General features: G+C 38.6%; 1 protein-coding gene across 1 annotated transcript in view; it reads right to left on the reverse strand.

The window, feature by feature from the left end:
- Positions 1-19,072, reverse strand: part of LOC128636210 (mucin-5AC-like) — a 146,802-nt gene that overhangs the window by 115,810 nt on the left and 11,920 nt on the right. The window contains exons 5-8 of the mRNA XM_053689254.1: positions 17,576-17,682; positions 16,117-16,333; positions 6,884-7,009; positions 4,176-4,293 (exon numbers count right to left, since the gene is read on the reverse strand). Coding sequence (XP_053545229.1) covers positions 4,176-4,293; positions 6,884-7,009; positions 16,117-16,333; positions 17,576-17,682 — 568 coding nt within the window. The remainder of the gene's footprint in view (positions 1-4,175; positions 4,294-6,883; positions 7,010-16,116; positions 16,334-17,575; positions 17,683-19,072) is intronic.

The raw sequence follows: 19,072 nt of genomic DNA on the forward strand, positions 1-19,072 counted from the left end.
GAGAGAGATAGAGAGGGAGAGAGATAGATAGAGACAAAGAGATGAAGAAATATAGACACAAAGAGATGAAGAAATATAGAGACAAAGAGTGATAGAGACAAAGAAATGGAGAGAGCTAAAGACAAAGAGAAGGAGAGAGATAGAGACAAAGATAGGAAGAGAGCTGGAGACAAAGAGAGTGAGACAGAGAAAGAGAGCTAGAGAAAAATAGAGGGAGAGAACTAGAGACAAAGAGAAAGAGAGAGCTAGAGACAAAGAGAGGGAGAGAGCTAGAGACAAAGAGAGGGAGAGAGCTAGAGACAAGGAGAGGAAGAGAGCTAGAGACAAAGAGAGGGAGATAGAGAGAGAGTTCTAGAGACAAAGAGAGGGGGAGAGATAGATACAAAGATAGGGAGATAGAGGGAAAAATATAGAGACAAAGAGAGGGAGAGAGCTAAAGACAAAGAGAGGGAGAGAGCTAGAGACAAAGAGGAGAGAGAGAGAAAGAAAGGGAGAGAGCTAGAGACAAAGAGAGGAAGAGAGCTAGAGAGGAAGAGAGCTAGAGACAAAGAGAAGGAGAGATATAGCGACATAGAGAGGGAGAGAGCTAGAGACAATGAGAGGGAGAGATAAAGACAAGGTGAGGGAGAGCTAGAGACAAAGAGAGGGAGAGATAGAGAGGAAGATAGCTAGAGACAAAGAGAGGGAGATAGAGAGGGAGAGTTCTAGAGACAAAGAGAGGGAGAGAGCCAGAGACAAAGAGAGGAATAGAGCCAGAGACAAAGAGAAGGGGAGAGATAGAGACAAAGAGAGGGATAAAGCTAGATACAAAGTGAGGTAGAGAACCAGACACAAAGAGAGGGTGATAGCTACAGACAAAAAGAGGGAGAGAGAGCTAGAGTCAAAGAGAGAGAGTTAAAGACTAAGATAAGGAGAGAGCCAGAGGGAAAGAGAGGGAAAGAGAGCTAGAGACAAAGAGGGAGAGAGCCAGGGACAAAGATAGGAAGAGAGCCAGAGATAAAGAGAGGGATAGAACTAGAGATAAAGAGGGGAAGAGAGATAAAGACAAAGAGAGATAGGGATAGAGACAAAGAGAGGAAGACAGCTAGAGACAAAGAGAGGAAAAGAGCTAGAGAGGAAGAGAGATAGAGACAAAGAGAGGAAGATAGAGATAAAGAGAGGGAGAGATAGAGACAAGAGAGGGAGAGCTAGAGACAAAGAGAGGAAGAGAGCTAGAGACAAAGAGAGGGAGAGATAGAGACAAAGAGATGGACATAGATAGGGTCAAAGAGAGGGAGAGAGCTAGAGACAAAGAGAGGGAGAGATATAGCGACATAGAGAGGGAGAGAGCTAGAGACAAAGAGAGGGAGAGATAAAGACAAGGTGAGGGAGAGCTAGAGACAAAGAGAGGGAGAGATAGAGAGGAAGATAGCTAGAGACAAAGAGAGGGAGATAGAGAGGGAGAGTTCTAGAGACAAAGAGAGGGATATAGACAGAGACAAAGAGAGGGAGAGAGATAGAAAAAAAAAGATGGATAGAGATAGAGAAAAAGAGAGGGAGAGAGCCAGAGACAAAGAGAGGAATAGAGTCAGAGACAAAGAGAAGGGGAGAGATAGAGACAAAGAGAGGGATAAAGCTAGATACAAAGTGAGGTAGAGAACCAGACACAAAGAGAGGGAGATAGCTACAGACAAAAAGAGGGAGAGAGAGCTAGAGTCAAAGAGAGAGAGTTAAAGACTAAGAGAAGGAGAGAGACAGAGACAAAGAGAGGGAAAGAGAGCTAGAGACAAAGAGGGAGAGAGCTAGAGACAAAGAGGGAGAGAGCCAGGGACAAAGAGAGGAAGAGAGCCAGAGATAAAGAGAGGGATAGAACTAGAGATAAAGACAAAGAGAGATAGGGATAGAGACAAAGAGAGGAAGAGAGCTAGAGACAAAGAGAGGAAAAGAGCTAGAGACAAAGAGAAGAAGAGAGATAGAGACAAAGAGAGGAAGATAGAGATAAAGAGAGGGAGAGATAGAGACAAGAGAGGGAGAGCTAGAGACAAAGAGAGGAAGAGAGCTAGAGACAAAGAGAGGAAGAGAGCTAGAGACAAAGAGAGGGAGATAGAGAGAGAGAGTTCTAGAGACAAAGAGAGGGGGAGAGATAGAGACAAAGAGAGGGAGATAGAGACAAAAAGAGGGAAAAAGATAGAGACAAAGAGAGGGAGAGAGCTAGAGACAAAGAGAGGGAGAGAGATAGAGACAAAAAGAAGGAGAGAGAGAAAGAAAGGGAGAGAGCTAGAGACAAAGAGAGGAAGAGAGCTAGAGAGGAATAGAGCTAGAGACAAAGAGAAGGAGAGATATAGAGACAGAGAGGGAGAGAGCTAGAGACAAAGAGAGGGAGAGATAAAGACAAGGTGAGGGAGAACTAGATACAAAGAGAGGGAGAGATAGAGAGGAAGATAGCTAGAGACAAAGAGAGGGAGATAGAGAGGGAGAGTTCTAGAGACAAAGAGAGGGATATAGATAGAGACAGAGAGAGGGAGAGAGCCAGAGACAAAGAGAGGAATAGAGCCAGAGACAAAGAGAAGGGGAGAGATAGAGACAAAGAGAGGGATAGAGCTAGAGACAAAGTGAGGTAGAAAAACAGACACAAAGAGAGGGAGAGGGTTACAGACAAAGAGAGGGAGAGAGAGCTAGAGTCAAAGAGAGAGAGTTAAAGACTAAGAGAAGGAGAGAGCCAGAGACAAAGAGAGGGAAAGGGAGCTATAGACAAAGCGGGAGAGAGCCAGGGACAAAGAGAGGAAGAGAGCCAGAGATAAAGAGAGGGATAGAACTAGAGATAAAGAGAGGAAGAGAGATAAAGACAAAGAGAGGTAGGGATAGAGACAAAGAGAGGAAGAGAGCTAGAGACAAAGAGAGGAAGAGAACTAGAGACAAAGAGAGATAGAGACAAAGAGAGGAAGATAGATAGAGATAAAGAGAGGGAGAGATAGAGACAAGAGAGGGAGAACTAGAGACAAAGAGAAGAAGAGAGCTAGAGACAAAGAGAGGGAGAGAGCTAGAGACAAAGAGAGGGAGAGAGCTAGAGACAAAGAGAGGGAAAGAGCTAGCGACAAAGAAAGAGGGAGAGAACTAGAGATAAAGAGAGGGAGAGAGCTAGCAACAAAAGAGAGTAAAGAGAGCTAGAGACAAAGAAAGAGGAAGAGAGCTAGAGACAAAGAGAGGGAGAGAGCTAGAGACAAAGAGAGAGGGAGAGAACTAGGGACAAAGAGAGGGAGAGACAGAGACAAGAGAGGGAGAGCTAGAGACAAAGAGAGGGAGAGATAGAGACAAAGAGATGGACGTAGATAGGGTCAAAGAGAGGGAGAGAGCTAGAGACAAAGCGAGGGAGAGATATAGCGACATAGAGAGGGAGAGAGCTAGAGACAAAGAGAGGGAGAGATAAAGACAAGGTGAGGGAGAGCTAGAGACAAAGAGAGGGAGAGATAGAGAGGAAGATAGCTAGAGACAAAGAGAGGGAGATAGAGAGGGAGAGTTCTAGAGACAAAGAGAGGGATATAGACAGAGACAAAGAGAGGGAGAGAGATAGAAACAAAAAGATGGATAGAGATAGAGAAAAAGAGAGGGAGAGAGCCAGAGACAAAGAGAGGAATAGAGTCAGAGACAACGAGAAGGGGAGAGATAGAGACAAAGAGATGGATAAAGCTAGATACAAAGTGAGGTAGAGAACCAGACTCAAAGAGAGGGAGATAGCTACAGACAAAGAGAGGGAGAGAGAGATAGAGTCAAAGAGAGAGAGTTAAAGACTAAGAGAAGGAGAGAGCCAGAGACAAAGAGAGGGAAAGAGAGCTAGAGACAAAGAGAGGGAGAGAGCTAGAGACAAAGAAAGAGGGAGAGAACTAGAGATAAAGAGAGGGAGAGAGCTAGAAACAAAGGAGAGGAAGAGAGCTAGAGACAAAGAAAGAGGAAGAGAGCTAGAGACAAAGAGAGGGAGAGAGCTAGAGACAAAGAAAGAGGGAGAGAACTAGGGACAAAGAGAGGGAGAGACAGAGACAAAGAGAGGGAGAGATAGAGACAAAGAGATGGAGGTAGATAGGGTCAAAGAGAGGGAGAGAGCTAGAGACAAAGAGAGAGGGAGATAACTAGAGATAGAGACAGAGACCACATGTCACAGGAAGAGACTAGCATGCTTTTGCTGACTGTTTACAAGATACCATTTGCGGCAGTGGCTGCTGTAGGTTTCCCCTGGCTTGTATTTAGTATTGTTGTAAGTGCAGGAGCAGTCACTCAGTGGGACACAACCTCTGTTATCGATATCATCATAGACGGTTCCTATAAAAAGGAAACATTACACTATGTTTTAGGCTGTAAGGGTGAATTAAGTATAACATATCCTATAGGATTTTTAGTTTTCTAAGATAAGATATAGGGGCTGATTTATCAAGCTCCGTATAGAGCTTGATGCCCTTGTTTCCATGCAAGCCTTCAGGCTCGCTGGAAACAGAAGTTATGAAAGACCGCTGCTCCATAACTTGTCCGCCTGCTCTGAGGCCTGCGGACAGAAATCAACCCGATTGAATATGAATCTGCAAGGAGCAGCATTGCACCAGCAGTTCACAAGAACTGCTGATGCAATGATAAATGCCGACAGCGTATGCTGTCAGCATTTATTGATGTGCAGCGGACATGATACGCTACATTGCATCATGTCCACTCGCACTATGATAAATATACCCCATATTCTTAGCCATCAGGGGAAAACAATTATATTGCTCTAATATCTGTCATAGGGCAGAAGGACCATGGACTCTGTTGACAACCATATGAGTTTGAACTGACTGTGACCAGACTTATACTAGCAAGCAGCTGACTTTAACCAACTTGCAAGTCAGTTGTACTGAAAACCAGGATTGTACAATACTCATTTTTACTATAGTCAACTGAGATTTTTCTCCATGTCAACTATTTAATCTGACTTAGCATAAATATAAATATAAACAAATCACTGACTTGTAACTGACATATCCCAGAGTCTTCATCTTTATCTACTGACTTGCTTTTGATAGAGATTTAAACCTGATTATAGAAAGGACAAGTCTCAGGTGAGAAAAGAATGATCATATACGTTAGTTTTATAAAGGAAGAGCTAAATCAGTTAAATAAATAACATTCAAACCCCACTTCTGCAACTGCTTTAGAAAGATTTTGACAATTAAATACATGTATTTAGCAAAATACAATGATACTAAATTAAAAATATGAGATTAAATATATAAAATTACATTATATTTTTATTTGTATATTGTTTTTATTTATCTTATAATGAATAATTATTTAATTTTTAAGGTAATATTATATTGTAGTTTAAAAATTTATTTGGGTTTAAGCTGTGTGTCCAGTTTAAGAGTGGTCTTCAAAGGACTTTGATAAAGTTTAAAGGACCCTAAAATACAGTAGAATTGCATGATCAACAAGTGCAAAATAAAAAGACATTGCAATAACACTTTTTGAAATCTTAAATTTTCAGTAGATTTTTTTTTACTGAAAATTTTCAGATTACTTCTATTTCCCTGCACACTGTATCATGTGACTGCTAGCAGCCAATCACAGACTCATATACATATACATTATTAACTATTTCTTGCACATTCCTTAAAAACAAAACAATTCCTTATTAAAGGAGCAAAGAAGCCAATAATATTGTAAAGCAGCTTTTCTTTTACCCTTTGCAATGCTATCTAGAAACAGATTTTGACAGCAGATAAGAACCAAAGGCTCAACAATTCATTTCATATAAAATGTAAGCTCAAATACTTTGTTTGGAGCCTTTTTCTTATCACAGACATTCTTGAAGTCCCTCATATTGTTTCTCTTTACCATCTATAATGGAAGCATATTCCGTGAATCAACCACCCCTTATGTGGAAAAGCACTTCTCCAAATTACTCCTGATCCTACTTGCCTTTAACTTGAGATCATGACTCCTTGTTCTGGTTAGTCTATTTGTGAAAAAATACTTACAGCCTCAGCTATATTAGTCCCATAGTGTACTTGAAAACTATCAAGGCTGGATTGGCCTACCAGGATACCAGGAGATTTCCCGGTGGGCTGCAGCAGCTGGGGCTAGTCGACTACAATTTAAGGGGGATGGTGCTGTTGTATCAATTCTTGTTTTTCATTTTATCTATATTTATTAAGTTCACAAAGTATTTCCTTGTAAGTTTTATTTCCTAGGCCATGTAACATTTTAGCTGTCCTCCTAAAGTGTCTAGTCAAGTCACACTGTGAGACACACTGTTTTGAGTATCTTCTCCAGATCATCATTTTCACACAGTTAAAAGGATTAATGGGTACAATTGTATAAATTAATGGATATAAGGTGCCTATATAACAACAATCTACCTTTTATTTAAAATACAAACTAATATAATTTAATTCTGAAAACAAATATTGAAGGAAGACGTACCCTAGTAATCCCCTGGGACATGTGCATTCTACTGACTCAACGGAAAATAGGGCTAGTCTTTCATTTATTCAGGGCTGTTTTTTATTCCCAGTCCTCTCCTCTAAGCTATACATATTTAGAGACCATCACGTTTTTCTTTTTAAGTATTATTTTTTTTAGACCATGTACCATTTCAGTAGTCCTCTTTTGATGAGATTCCCTTTTGGAGATATGACCTCCAGAACTGTACACAATACTCAATACTTACGTTCTCTGCTGCAAATACCCCTTCCTATATAACTAAGTATTTTACTGGCCTGTAGTGTTTACCAAATTTGGAATTGTCTGAAATAATAATTCTCAAGTCCATTTAATACTGTTTTCTGTAGACTACCAAGATTGGCATTATGGAATGTCTATAAGAGCGTTAATGTTTTTAATTGTATTAGTATGATTATTAATTTATTATAAAATGTACCTTCTGGACAAAAGCAACCGTCTACACAATGATCTTCACACACCAGCGCCCTCTCTTGGTTGGAACAGGTATCTGTACACGGGGAGCCACATTCCTGGTATGTCATATTCATGGGGCATCTTCTCTCTAGAAAACAAAAAGCTTTTCCATCAATTTCCCCCCCAAAAATAAGCAAAACTGCAATAAAATGTAAAAATCCAAGCTTTTAGATGCATCAAAGAAAATTAACAATGCAAAACTCATATACAACCTAGGGCAGTGTCCTCAAATACCCCCTAACAGGCCAGGTTTTCATTATAGCTGAACCAGTGCACAGGTGAAGTAATCAGCTGATCAGTAACCATGGTTACTAACCTGCTCTCACCCATCAGCTGATTATTTCACCTGTGCCGCAGTTCAGCTCAAATGAAAATCTGGCCTATTGGGGTACTTAAAGGGACATGAAACCACTTTTTTTTCTTTCATGATTTAGATAGAGAATACCATTTTAAACAACTTTCTAATTTACTTCTATTATCTAATTTGTTTCATTCCTTTGGTATCATTTGTTGAAGGAGCAGCAATGCACTAATGGTTTCAAACTGAACTCATGGGTGAGCCAATCACAATCAATATATATATGCAGCCACCAATCAACAGCTAGAACCTAGGTTCTCTGCTGCTCCTGAACTTGCCTAGATAAACAAGATAACAAGAGAAGGAAGCAAACTAAATAATAGAAGTAAATTTAGCGAAGTTGTTTAAAATTGTATTCTGTATCTGAATCATGAAAGAAAACTATTGGGTTTCATGTCCCTTTTTTGCCCTAGGGAAAAACTGCTTTGTTATTACTGTTTCAAATGACTGTCTTATCATATGTCTAATCTTCGTTACAATAGAAGCAAAACATTTCAACAATAATAAATGTTTACCATGATTTTGTATTTAAATAGTCTTAAAGCGACATGAAACGAAAACATTTTCTTTCCAGATTCAGATCGGCCACCAAATTTTTTTATTTTTATTTTTTTATTTTTTTTTTAAACTTTTTTATTGAAGGTAAAGGAGTTTACAGGCATAAAATGCATGGTACAAAAATCAATGCAAATATTCATGGCATATCTGAAAATACATACTGCACCAAGAGCAAAAGATAAATAGAGATAAACTAGCCTTCCCCTTCATTTTCTCCCCTCTTCATGTCTTGTTAGATCACTCTTGGATCTTAGGTTTGTAAATAGTATCATTCAGGGGTTTAACAAAAGCAATAACAGAAAATATACAGAAAAATGGCATCTCCAAAATTAACAATACTAAATAGGATTTGTGTTTTAGGAGTGAGAGATGCTAGGGTCCCAACCGTGCACCCACTTGTTAAAAATAAGCATTAACACCAGAACAATTAAGTATGAACCATAGAACATAGAGAAATAACATGTTAACCCTAAATGGGAAATGAGACTTAAGCAGCTTAACATGGGGACACTAATACTGTGGTTCAAGATAGCTGGGAAAAAACAACTTTACTTTTTTATTACGTCTCCAAAAGGGTAATATACAACAATTTAAGGCTAAGAAAACAGCCTGGGTAGAGAAGATTCATCCCTGATGTGTTCATTCTGTTATTTATTGGGTGTGTGTTAGAAAAAGATAAATTATGCATTTAATTGTTCTAAAGGAGGTGTGCTTGTCATGCATATAGAGGTACCGTTACTTCGTGTTTAAAGACCCTTAGTGTATCTTTATGGTATAGGACGTTTCCCTCAGGGGCCCCCCACTAAGCCCCACAGAGAACATGCAAATATATTTAAGGGTGCTATGTAGGTTGCAATATCCACCGAGCATGGGTAAAAAGAAAACAATTCTGCAAAGCGCTAGATATGCGATAACAGTGTGGTGAGATGGCTTGATTAACCTAAATACCACTGTACAACATATATTGAAATTAATATAGTTCCTATGTCTTGCAAAAATACTTTTAGCTCCCTCCCCGGTTCCGGCCGCAAACCGCGGGAAGAAGGCCATTTTAGTGATAGGACATTAAGGGAACCTTTGCGTCAGGCAAAAAGTATAATCAACAGAGTGAACTCATATTTTACCCCTAGTATTATTACATCATGATCGGCCACCTAATTTTAAACAACTTTGCAATTTACTTCTATTATCTTATTTGCAGCATTCTCTTGCTGTCCTTTGTTTTTAAAGGTATGCTCAGAGCAGCAATGCATTACTGGGAGCTAGCTGGTGATTGGTGGCTGCACATATATGCCTCTTGTTATTGGCTCACTTGATATGGGGCTAGATTGCGAGTGGAGCGTCATTTAGGGTTCCCACTCGCACAGTAACTTTGTTAGAGGTTACCTACCTTTTATATATAATTTATTACTTTGAGCATTTTCCTTTTTGTGAAAAACATTGGAATGTAAAATATTTACAGTACATACACAGTTGAACACATAAAGTATTAATATTGAATAACAATGTTTTTTATATGTGTATATATGTTTGTAAATACATATATACACATATAAACACATATGTACTCACATACAGTATATACAGTACATACATACACATATTATATGTATATATATATATATATATATATATATATATATATATATATATATATATATATGTGATAAAATATATATCTATACCTATATATCCATAGGAATATATATACAGGTTTATATATAGAAATATGTATTTACAATAAAAAGGACATTTTTCTGTAACTGTAGAACATTGGAATGTTAAATATGTACAGTAAATATACAGCAAAACACATAGATGTACACACATAAAGATTCATATTTTTCGACATGTATATATCTCTGTGTTAAAAGACATTTGCATGTCTTTTTTCTTTTAAACACCTGAGACCTCATATATTTGAGCCCTTATAACTTTTTATTGCAATATTTTATTTGAATCATTTTTATCAGTGTTATTATGAGTGTAACTGTACTTTTAAGTGTATTTTTGATGTTTTTGGTGCCACTTTTTTGTCTCGCTTAACAGTTAACCAGAGCTCTGATGACACGCTAACCCGTCACGCCTTTACTTTCAACTCGTAATAAAAGCCATATTTCTTCAGCAGGTAAAGAAATGCAAAATACCCCTTATCGCTTGCACGCTACATTTAACACGCTACCCATAATCTAGTCCTATAGGGGCTGTTTTTGTACCATAAATGCATACGAAAACCTAGTCAAAAACATAATTTATGTAAGAACTTACCTGATAAATTCATTTCTTTCATATTAACAAGAGTCCATGAGCTAGTGACGTATGGGATATACATTCCTACCAGGAGGGGCAAAGTTTCCCAAACCTTAAAATGCCTATAAATACACCCCTCACCACACCCACAAATCAGTTTAACGAATAGCCAAGAAGTGGGGTGATAAGAAAAAAAGTGCGAAGCATATAAAATAAGGAATTGGAATAATTGTGCTTTATACAAAAAAATCATAACCACCACAAAAAAGGGTGGACTCTTGTTAATATGAAAGAAATGAATTTATCAGGTAAGTTCTTACATAAATTATGTTTTCTTTCATGTAATTAACAAGAGTCCATGAGCTAGTGACGTATGGGATAATGACTACCCAAGATGTGGATCTTTCCACACAAGAGTCACTAGAGAGGGAGGGATAAAATAAAGACAGCCAATTCCTGCTGAAAATAATCCACACCCAAAATAAAGTTTAACGAAAAACATAAGCAGAAGATTCAAACTGAAACCGCTGCCTGAAGAACTTTTCTACCAAAAACTGCTTCAGAAGAAGAAAATACATCAAAATGGTAGAATTTAGTAAAAGTATGCAAAGAGGACCAAGTTGCTGCTTTGCAGATCTGGTCAACCGAAGCTTCATTCCTAAACGCCCAGGAAGTAGATACTGACCTAGTAGAATGAGCTGTAATTCTCTGAGGCGGAACTTTACCCGACTCAACATAGGCAAGATGAATTAAAGATTTCAACCAAGATGCCAAAGAAATGGCAGAAGCTTTCTGGCCTTTCCTAGAACCGGAAAAGATAACAAATAGACTAGAAGTCTTACGGAAAGATTTCGTAGCTTCAACATAATATTTCAAAGCTCTAACAACATCCAAAGAATGCAACGATTTCTCCTTAGAATTCTTAGGATTAGGACATAATGAAGGAACCACAATTTCTCTACTAATGTTGTTGGAATTCACAACCTTAGGTAAAAATTCAAAAGAAGTTCGCAACACCGCCTTATCCTGATGAAAAATCAGAAAAGGAGACTCACACGAAAGAGCAGATAATTCAGAAACTCTTCTAGCAGAAGAGATGGCCAAAAGGAACAAAACTTTCCAAGAAAGTAATTTAATGTCCAATGAATGCATAGGTTCAAACGGAGGAGCTTGAAGAGCTCCCAGAACCAAATTCAAACTCCATGGAGGAGAAATTGACTTAATGACAGGTTTTATACGAACCAAAGCTTGTACAAAACAATGAATATCAGGAAGAATAGCAATCTTTCTGCGAAAAAGAACAGAAAGAGCGGAGATTTGTCCTTTCAAAGAACTCGCGGACAAACCCTTATCTAAACCATCCTGAAGAAACTGTAAAATTCTCGGTATTCTAAAAGAATGCCAAGAAAAATGATGAGAAAGACACCAAGAAATATAAGTCTTCCAGACTCTATAATATATCTCTCGAGATACAGATTTACGAGCCTGTAACATAGTATTAATCACGGAGTCAGAGAAACCTCTATGACCAAGAATCAAGCGTTCAATCTCCATACCTTTAAATTTAAGGATTTCAGATCCGGATGGAAAAAAGGACCTTGTGACAGAAGGTCTGGTCTTAACGGAAGAGTCCATGGTTGGCAAGATGCCATCCGGACAAGATCCGCATACCAAAACCTGTGAGGCCATGCCGGAGCTATTAGCAGAACAAACGAGCATTCCCTCAGAATCTTGGAGATTACTCTTGGAAGAAGAACTAGAGGCGGAAAGATATAGGCAGGATGATACTTCCAAGGAAGTGATAATGCATCCACTGCCTCCGCCTGAGGATCCCGGGATCTGGACAGATACCTGGGAAGTTTCTTGTTTAGATGAGAGGCCATCAGATCTATTTCTGGGAGCCCCCACATTTGAACAATCTGAAGAAATACCTCTGGGTGAAGAGACCATTCGCCCGGATGCAACGTTTGGCGACTGAGATAATCCGCTTCCCAATTGTCTACACCTGGGATATGAACCGCAGAGATTAGACAGGAGCTGGATTCCGCCCAAACCAGAATTCGAGATACTTCTTTCATAGCCAGAGGACTGTGAGTCCCTCCTTGATGATTGATGTATGCCACAGTTGTGACATTGTCTGTCTGAAAACAAATGAACGATTCTCTCTTCAGAAGAGGCCAAAACTGAAGAGCTCTGAAAATTGCACGGAGTTCCAAGATATTGATCGGTAATCTCACCTCCTGAGATTCCCAAACTCCTTGTGCCGTCAGAGATCCCCACACAGCTCCCCAACCTGTGAGACTTGCATCTGTTGAAATTACAGTCCAGGTCGGAAGAACAAAAGAAGCCCCCTGAATTAAACGATGGTGATCTGTCCACCACGTTAGAGAGTGCCGAACAATCGGTTTTAAAGATATTAATTGATATATCTTTGTGTAATCCCTGCACCATTGGTTCAGCATACAGAGCTGAAGAGGTCGCATGTGAAAACGAGCAAAGGGGATCGCGTCCGATGCAGCAGTCATAAGACCTAGAATTTCCATGCATAAGGCTACCGAAGGGAATGATTGAGACTGAAGGTTTCGACAGGCTGTAATCAATTTTAGACGTCTCTTGTCTGTTAAAGACAAAGTCATGGACACTGAATCTATCTGGAAACCCAGAAAGGTTACCCTTGTTTGAGGAATCAAAGAACTTTTTGGTAAATTGATCCTCCAACCATGATCTTGAAGAAACAACACAAGTCGATTCGTATGAGACTCTGCTAAATGTAAAGACGGAGCAAGTACCAAGATATCGTCCAAATAAGGAAATACCACAATACCCTGTTCTCTGATTACAGACAGAAGGGCACCGAGAATCTTTGTGAAAATTCTTGGAGCTGTAGCAAGGCCAAACGGTAGAGCCACAAATTGGTAATGCTTGTCTAGAAAAGAGAATCTCAGGAACTGATAATGATCTGGATGAATCGGAATATGCAGATATGCATCCTGTAAATCTATTGTGGACATATAATTCCCTTGCTGAACAAAAGGCAATATAGTCCTTACAGTTACCATCTTGAACGTTGGTATCCTTACATAACGATTCAATAATTTTAGATCCAGAACTGGTCTGAAGGAATTCTCCTTCTTTGGTACAATGAAGAGATTTGAATAAAACCCCATCCCCTGTTCCGGAACTGGAACTGGCATAATTACTCCAGCCAACTCTAGATCTGAAACACAATTCAGAAATGCTTGAGCTTTCACTGGATTTACTGGGACATGGGAAAGAAAAAATCTCTTTGCAGGAGGTCTCATCTTGAAACCAATTCTGTACCCTTCTGAAACAATGTTCTGAATCCAAAGATTGTGAACAGAATTGATCCAAATTTCTTTGAAAAAACGTAACCTGCCCCCTACCAGCTGAACTGGAATGAGGGCCGTACCTTCATGTGAACTTAGAAGCAGGCTTTGCCTTTCTAGCAGGCTTGGATTTATTCCAGACTGGAGATGGTTTCCAAACTGAAACTGCTCCTGAGGACGAAGGATCAGGCTTTTGTTCTTTGTTGAAACGAAAGGAACGAAAACGATTGTTAGCCCTGTTTTTACCTTTAGACTTTTTATCCTGTGGTAAAAAAGTTCCTTTCCCACCAGTAACAGTTGAAATAATAGAATCCAACTGAGAACCAAATAATTTGTTTCCCTGGAAAGAAATGGAAAGTAGAGTTGATTTAGAAGCCATATCAGCATTCCAAGTCTTAAGCCATAAAGCTCTTCTGGCTAAGATAGCCAGAGACATAAATCTAACATCAACTCTAATAATATCAAAAATGGCATCACAGATAAAATTATTAGCATGCTGGAGAAGAATAATAATATCATGAGAATCACGATTTGTTACTTGTTGCGCTAGAGTTTCCAACCAAAAAGTTGAAGCTGCAGCAACATCAGCCAATGATATAGCAGGTCTAAGAAGATTACCTGAACATAGATAAGCTTTTCTTAGAAAAGATTCAATTTTTCTATCTAAAGGATCCTTAAACGATGTACCATCTGACGTAGGAATGGTAGTACGTTTAGCAAGGGTAGAAATAGCCCCATCAACTTTAGGGATTTTGTCCCAAAATTCTAACCTGTCAGTCGGAACAGGATATAATTGCTTAAAACGTTTAGAAGGAGTAAATGAATTACCCAATTTATCCCATTCCTTAGCAATTACTGCAGAAATAGCATTAGGAACAGGAAAGACTTCTGGAATAACCGCAGGAGCTTTAAAAACCTTATCCAAACGTATAGAATTAGTATCAAGAGGACTAGAATCCTCTATTTCTAAAGCAATTAGTACTTCTTTAAGTAAAGAGCGAATAAATTCCATCTTAAATAAATATGAAGATTTATCAGCATCAATCTCTGAGACAGAATCCTCTGAACCAGAAGAGTCCAAAGAATCAGAATGATGGTGTTCATTTAAAAATTCATCTGTAGAGAGAGAAGATTTAAAAGACTTTTTACGTTTACTAGAAGGAGAAATAACAGACAAAGCCTTCTTTATGGATTCAGAAACAAAATCTCTTATGTTATCAGGAACATTCTGCACCTTAGATGTTGAGGGAACTGCAACAGGCAATGGTACATCACTAAAGGAAATATTATCTGCTTTAACAAGTTTGTCATGACAATTATTACAAACAACAGCTGGAGGAATAGCTACCAAAAATTTACAGCAGATACACTTAGCTTTGGTAGATCCAGCAGGCAGAGGTTTTCCTGTAGTATCTTCTGGCTCAGATGCAACGTGAGACATCTTGCAATATGTAAGAGAAAAAACAACATATAAAGCAAAATAGATCAAATTCCTTATAAGACAGTTTCAGGAATGGGAAAAAAATGCCAAACATCAAGCTTCTAGCAACCAGAAGCAAATGAAAAATGAGACTGAAATAATGTGGAGACAAAAGCGACGCCCATATTTTTTGGCGCCAAATAAGACGCCCACATTATTTGGCGCCTAAATGCTTTTGGCGCCAAAAATGACGCCACATCCGGAACGCCGAAATTTTTGGCGCAAAATAACGTCAAAAAATGACGCAACTTCCGGCGACACGTATGACGCCGGAAACGGAAAAGAATTTTTGCGCCAAAAAAGTCCGCGCCAAAAATGACGCAATAAAATGAAGCATTTTCAGCCCCCGCGAGCCTAACAGCCCACAGGGAAAAAAGTCAAATTTTTGAGGTAAGAAAAAATATGATAATTTAAAGCATAATCCCAAATATGAAACTGACTGTCTGGAAATAAGGAAAGTGAACATTCTGAGTCAAGGCAAATAAATGTTTGAATACATATATTTAGAACTTTATAAATAAAGTGCCCAACCATAGCTTAGAGTGTCACAGAAAATAAGACTTACTTACCCCAGGACACTCATCTACATGTTTGTAGAAAGCCAAACCAGTACTGAAACGAGAATCAGTAGAGGAAATGGTAAATATAAGAGTATATCGTCGATCTGAAAAGGGAGGTAAGAGATGAATCTCTACGACCGATAACAGAGAACCTTATGAAATAGACCCCGTAGAAGGAGATCACTGCATTCAATAGGCAATACTCTCCTCACATCCCTCTGACATTCACTGCACGCTGAGAGGAAAACCGGGCTCCAACTTGCTGCGGAGCGCATATCAACGTAGAATCTAGCACAAACTTACTTCACCACCTCCCTTGGAGGCAAAGTTTGTAAAACTGATTTGTGGGTGTGGTGAGGGGTGTATTTATAGGCATTTTAAGGTTTGGGAAACTTTGCCCCTCCTGGTAGGAATGTATATCCCATACGTCACTAGCTCATGGACTCTTGTTAATTACATGAAAGAAATGGGGTTTTGCAAAGTGTTCAAAGGGATTCAATTGAGTTTGAATTTGAAAATTCTGTGAAAAGCTGGATGATGTGTGGGTATTCTGATGTATTGGAATGGGGAACAATGAATTATCTACATTGACCAGTGAGTGCCATTTCTCTATGTAGGGATTCATTTTTCAGTGGTACTTACCACACAAATATGGCGTCCTCCAGTCTTGGGGCTTTCCACCTGCATGTGCACATTGTCTGGAATACTCAGCTACAGTATCACACACACAGGATACGCCTGACTGAAAATGGCAACTGCACAGGTCTGACACACAGGAATCTATGTATCGATCAACAGCAACGCGCAGTGCACAGTCTGTAAAGACTGAACTGGAGAGCAGGCGAGAGCATGTCGGTATCTGTAAAGAATAGCGAGAACTCACTGAAATAGGCAAAATATTAGTCACTGAGTCATCCTGATTTATATTAATATCTGTAGCTCAGATTCTGTGACTGGGACATATTATCATAGTAACATAGTAACATAGTAGATAAGGTTGAAAAAAGACTGAAGTCCATCGAGTTCAACCTATACAAATCTAAAATACTTACAAAAAGCTCCAGTTAAGCTTAAATAACCCCATTAAAATGTGACCCATTTAATACTAGCAATCATATCCATGAATTTTGTTTATATACAGAAATTTATCCAGACTATTTTTAAATGTATCAATGGTATTAGCATTCACTACCTCCTTTGGTAATGAGTTCCACAATTTTATTGCTCTTACAGTGAAAAAACGTTTCCGTTGCAGGAGATTAAATCTCCTTTCCTCCAACCTTAAATTATGACCTCTTGTCAGAAACAATTTTCTTGGAATAAACAGAGCTTCTGCTATCTCTGTATATGGGCCTTGAATATATTTATATAAAGTAATCATGTCACCTCTCAAGCGCCTTTTTTCTAAAGGGAACAGACCCAGTTTGGCTAGCCTCTCCTCATAGGTTAATTTCTCCAATCCCCTTATTAGCTTTGTGGCCCTTCTCTGAACTTTTTCTAGTTCTGCAATATCTTTTTTAGCAATCGGTGCCCAGAACTGCACTCCAAACTCAAGGTGAGGTCTTACCAGGGCTTTATATAATGACAGAATTATGCTTTCCTCCCTTGAATCAATGCCTCTTTTAATACATGCTAGTATCTTATTAGCCTTTGAAGCCGCTGCCCTGCATTGTAAAAGTAATATAGTAGTGTACATTGTGTATTCCCTACTAATTCTTACTTGCTGATACGATAACCCCTCCATTTCTATTGGTATAGTGAGTCACACCTCTGCAAGTGCCTTTTTGACTGGGTGTGGCCAGATTGATTTCACTTGCGGAAGCAAAGAGAGCTGTCCTGCAAAATGCGGGACAGTTTGGATCTCTGCATTTAAAACTCAAGGCCCTTTGTTTAGGAATTAGGGTTAGTTGTAACTTTGCATGTTCCCAGGGATTTAGTCATCACAAAAAAAACTAAAGATGATTTAAGTGCACTCGGTAGTCACAATACAGTTTTTATTTCATGTAGTAAACACAGTACAACTCATTTCATTGCCAGCAACTAATAAACAAAGATCAAAGTACTGCTAGGCTTTTTATAATGACCTTTAGGTGGATCTTACCAAGTCGCTGCAGTTTTTGGGGGCAGATGCCACAGGATCCTCACACTGTTCTGTGGGTCCGTTCCACTTCTGCAAGTTTCCAAACTGTAGAGGGGTGAGTTGTATATCTGTAAATACAGAGGAATATTTTGAAAATTATATCCTGAAGGTCTAAATAATAATAATGCTTTAAGGGGTATGAAAATCAGAATTAAATTGTAATGGTTTAGATAGAGTGGTCATTTTAATAGACTTTTTAATTTACTTATATTATCAAATTTACTTTGTTCCTTTGGTATCCTTTGTTTAAAAGTTTACCTAATTAGGCTCAGAAGCAGCAATGCACTACTGGGAGGTAGAAGGTGCACACGCCTGTTATCACTGGCTCACCAGATGTGTTCAGCAAGCTCCCAGTAGTGCATTGCTGCTAAGGAGCTAATTTTGGGCTAGATACAAGTGGAGTGGTATTTAGCACTCACGTTCGAGCGTAAACATCGCTAGAAGTAAGCATTTTGCTCACAGCGTATTACAAGTTGAAAGTAAAATGTTTGTGTGCAAGCAAAACCCAACGCGCTTGTGTTTACTTTCAACTTTTCTTTTTTCACTTTTATGTCTATTTAACATATTTAACAACAAAAAAACATAGGAGTCTATTCACAGATGTGCAAGTTTATACCAGCTGTGGACTGAATTTTGCTAAAAAAAAACAGCTTAAACAGAAGTTAGCCATTCTGACAAAGCAAATAAATTATGAAGTCATCTGTAGCACAGCTTATGTTGGCCCAAACTGGATTTAAAAATATAAATATATATATAAAAATCAAGTAACTTTTAATTCACTGCACATTTGAGTTTCAGTTGTATGTTGGCTATTAAATCACTTTATAAGTCAGTTTGAAAGGACTTTGCAAGAGTTTAAAGTCATTTCGAAATCAGTAAGATGTTTTACAGCCAGTGACAGGGCAGTTAAAATGCGCTACTTTTATAATTATTCAAAGTCAGTTTTTTTTTTATTATGCAGATGACTGGAATTATGGCTGACCTGACCTTAAGCTTGAGCTTAACCACCCTCACACAAGTCAGTTGTCAGGTGGGAACCTTATGGATAGACCTAAAATATTGTCTTAACATTGTTGTCTTAAAGAGTTCCCTTCATTTTCAACAATAGCTCTGTAATTTACCTCCTCCTTGTAATGTTTGGCATTTAGGTTACTTCTATCTCTTCTTAAATTACATAGATTTTATATTATTTTTGCGTAGGGTGGAAACTGAATTTTAGAATGTTAAATCAGTAACTGTTAATGAGACATGAAACCCTAACTTTTTCAATCATGATACAGATAGAACATACAATTTGAAGCAACTTTCCAATTTACTTCTGTTATTTAAATTGCTTTGTTTCTTAGTATCCTTTGTTGAAAAGCATACCTAGGTAGGCTCAGGAGCAGGTTGAAAAAATGACCTAGGTAGACTCAGGAACAGCAATGCACTACTGGGAACTAGCTGCTGATTGGTGGC

This window comes from Bombina bombina, chromosome 7 (genome assembly GCF_027579735.1).
Source record: "Bombina bombina isolate aBomBom1 chromosome 7, aBomBom1.pri, whole genome shotgun sequence".
Lineage (NCBI taxonomy): Eukaryota > Metazoa > Chordata > Amphibia > Anura > Bombinatoridae > Bombina > Bombina bombina.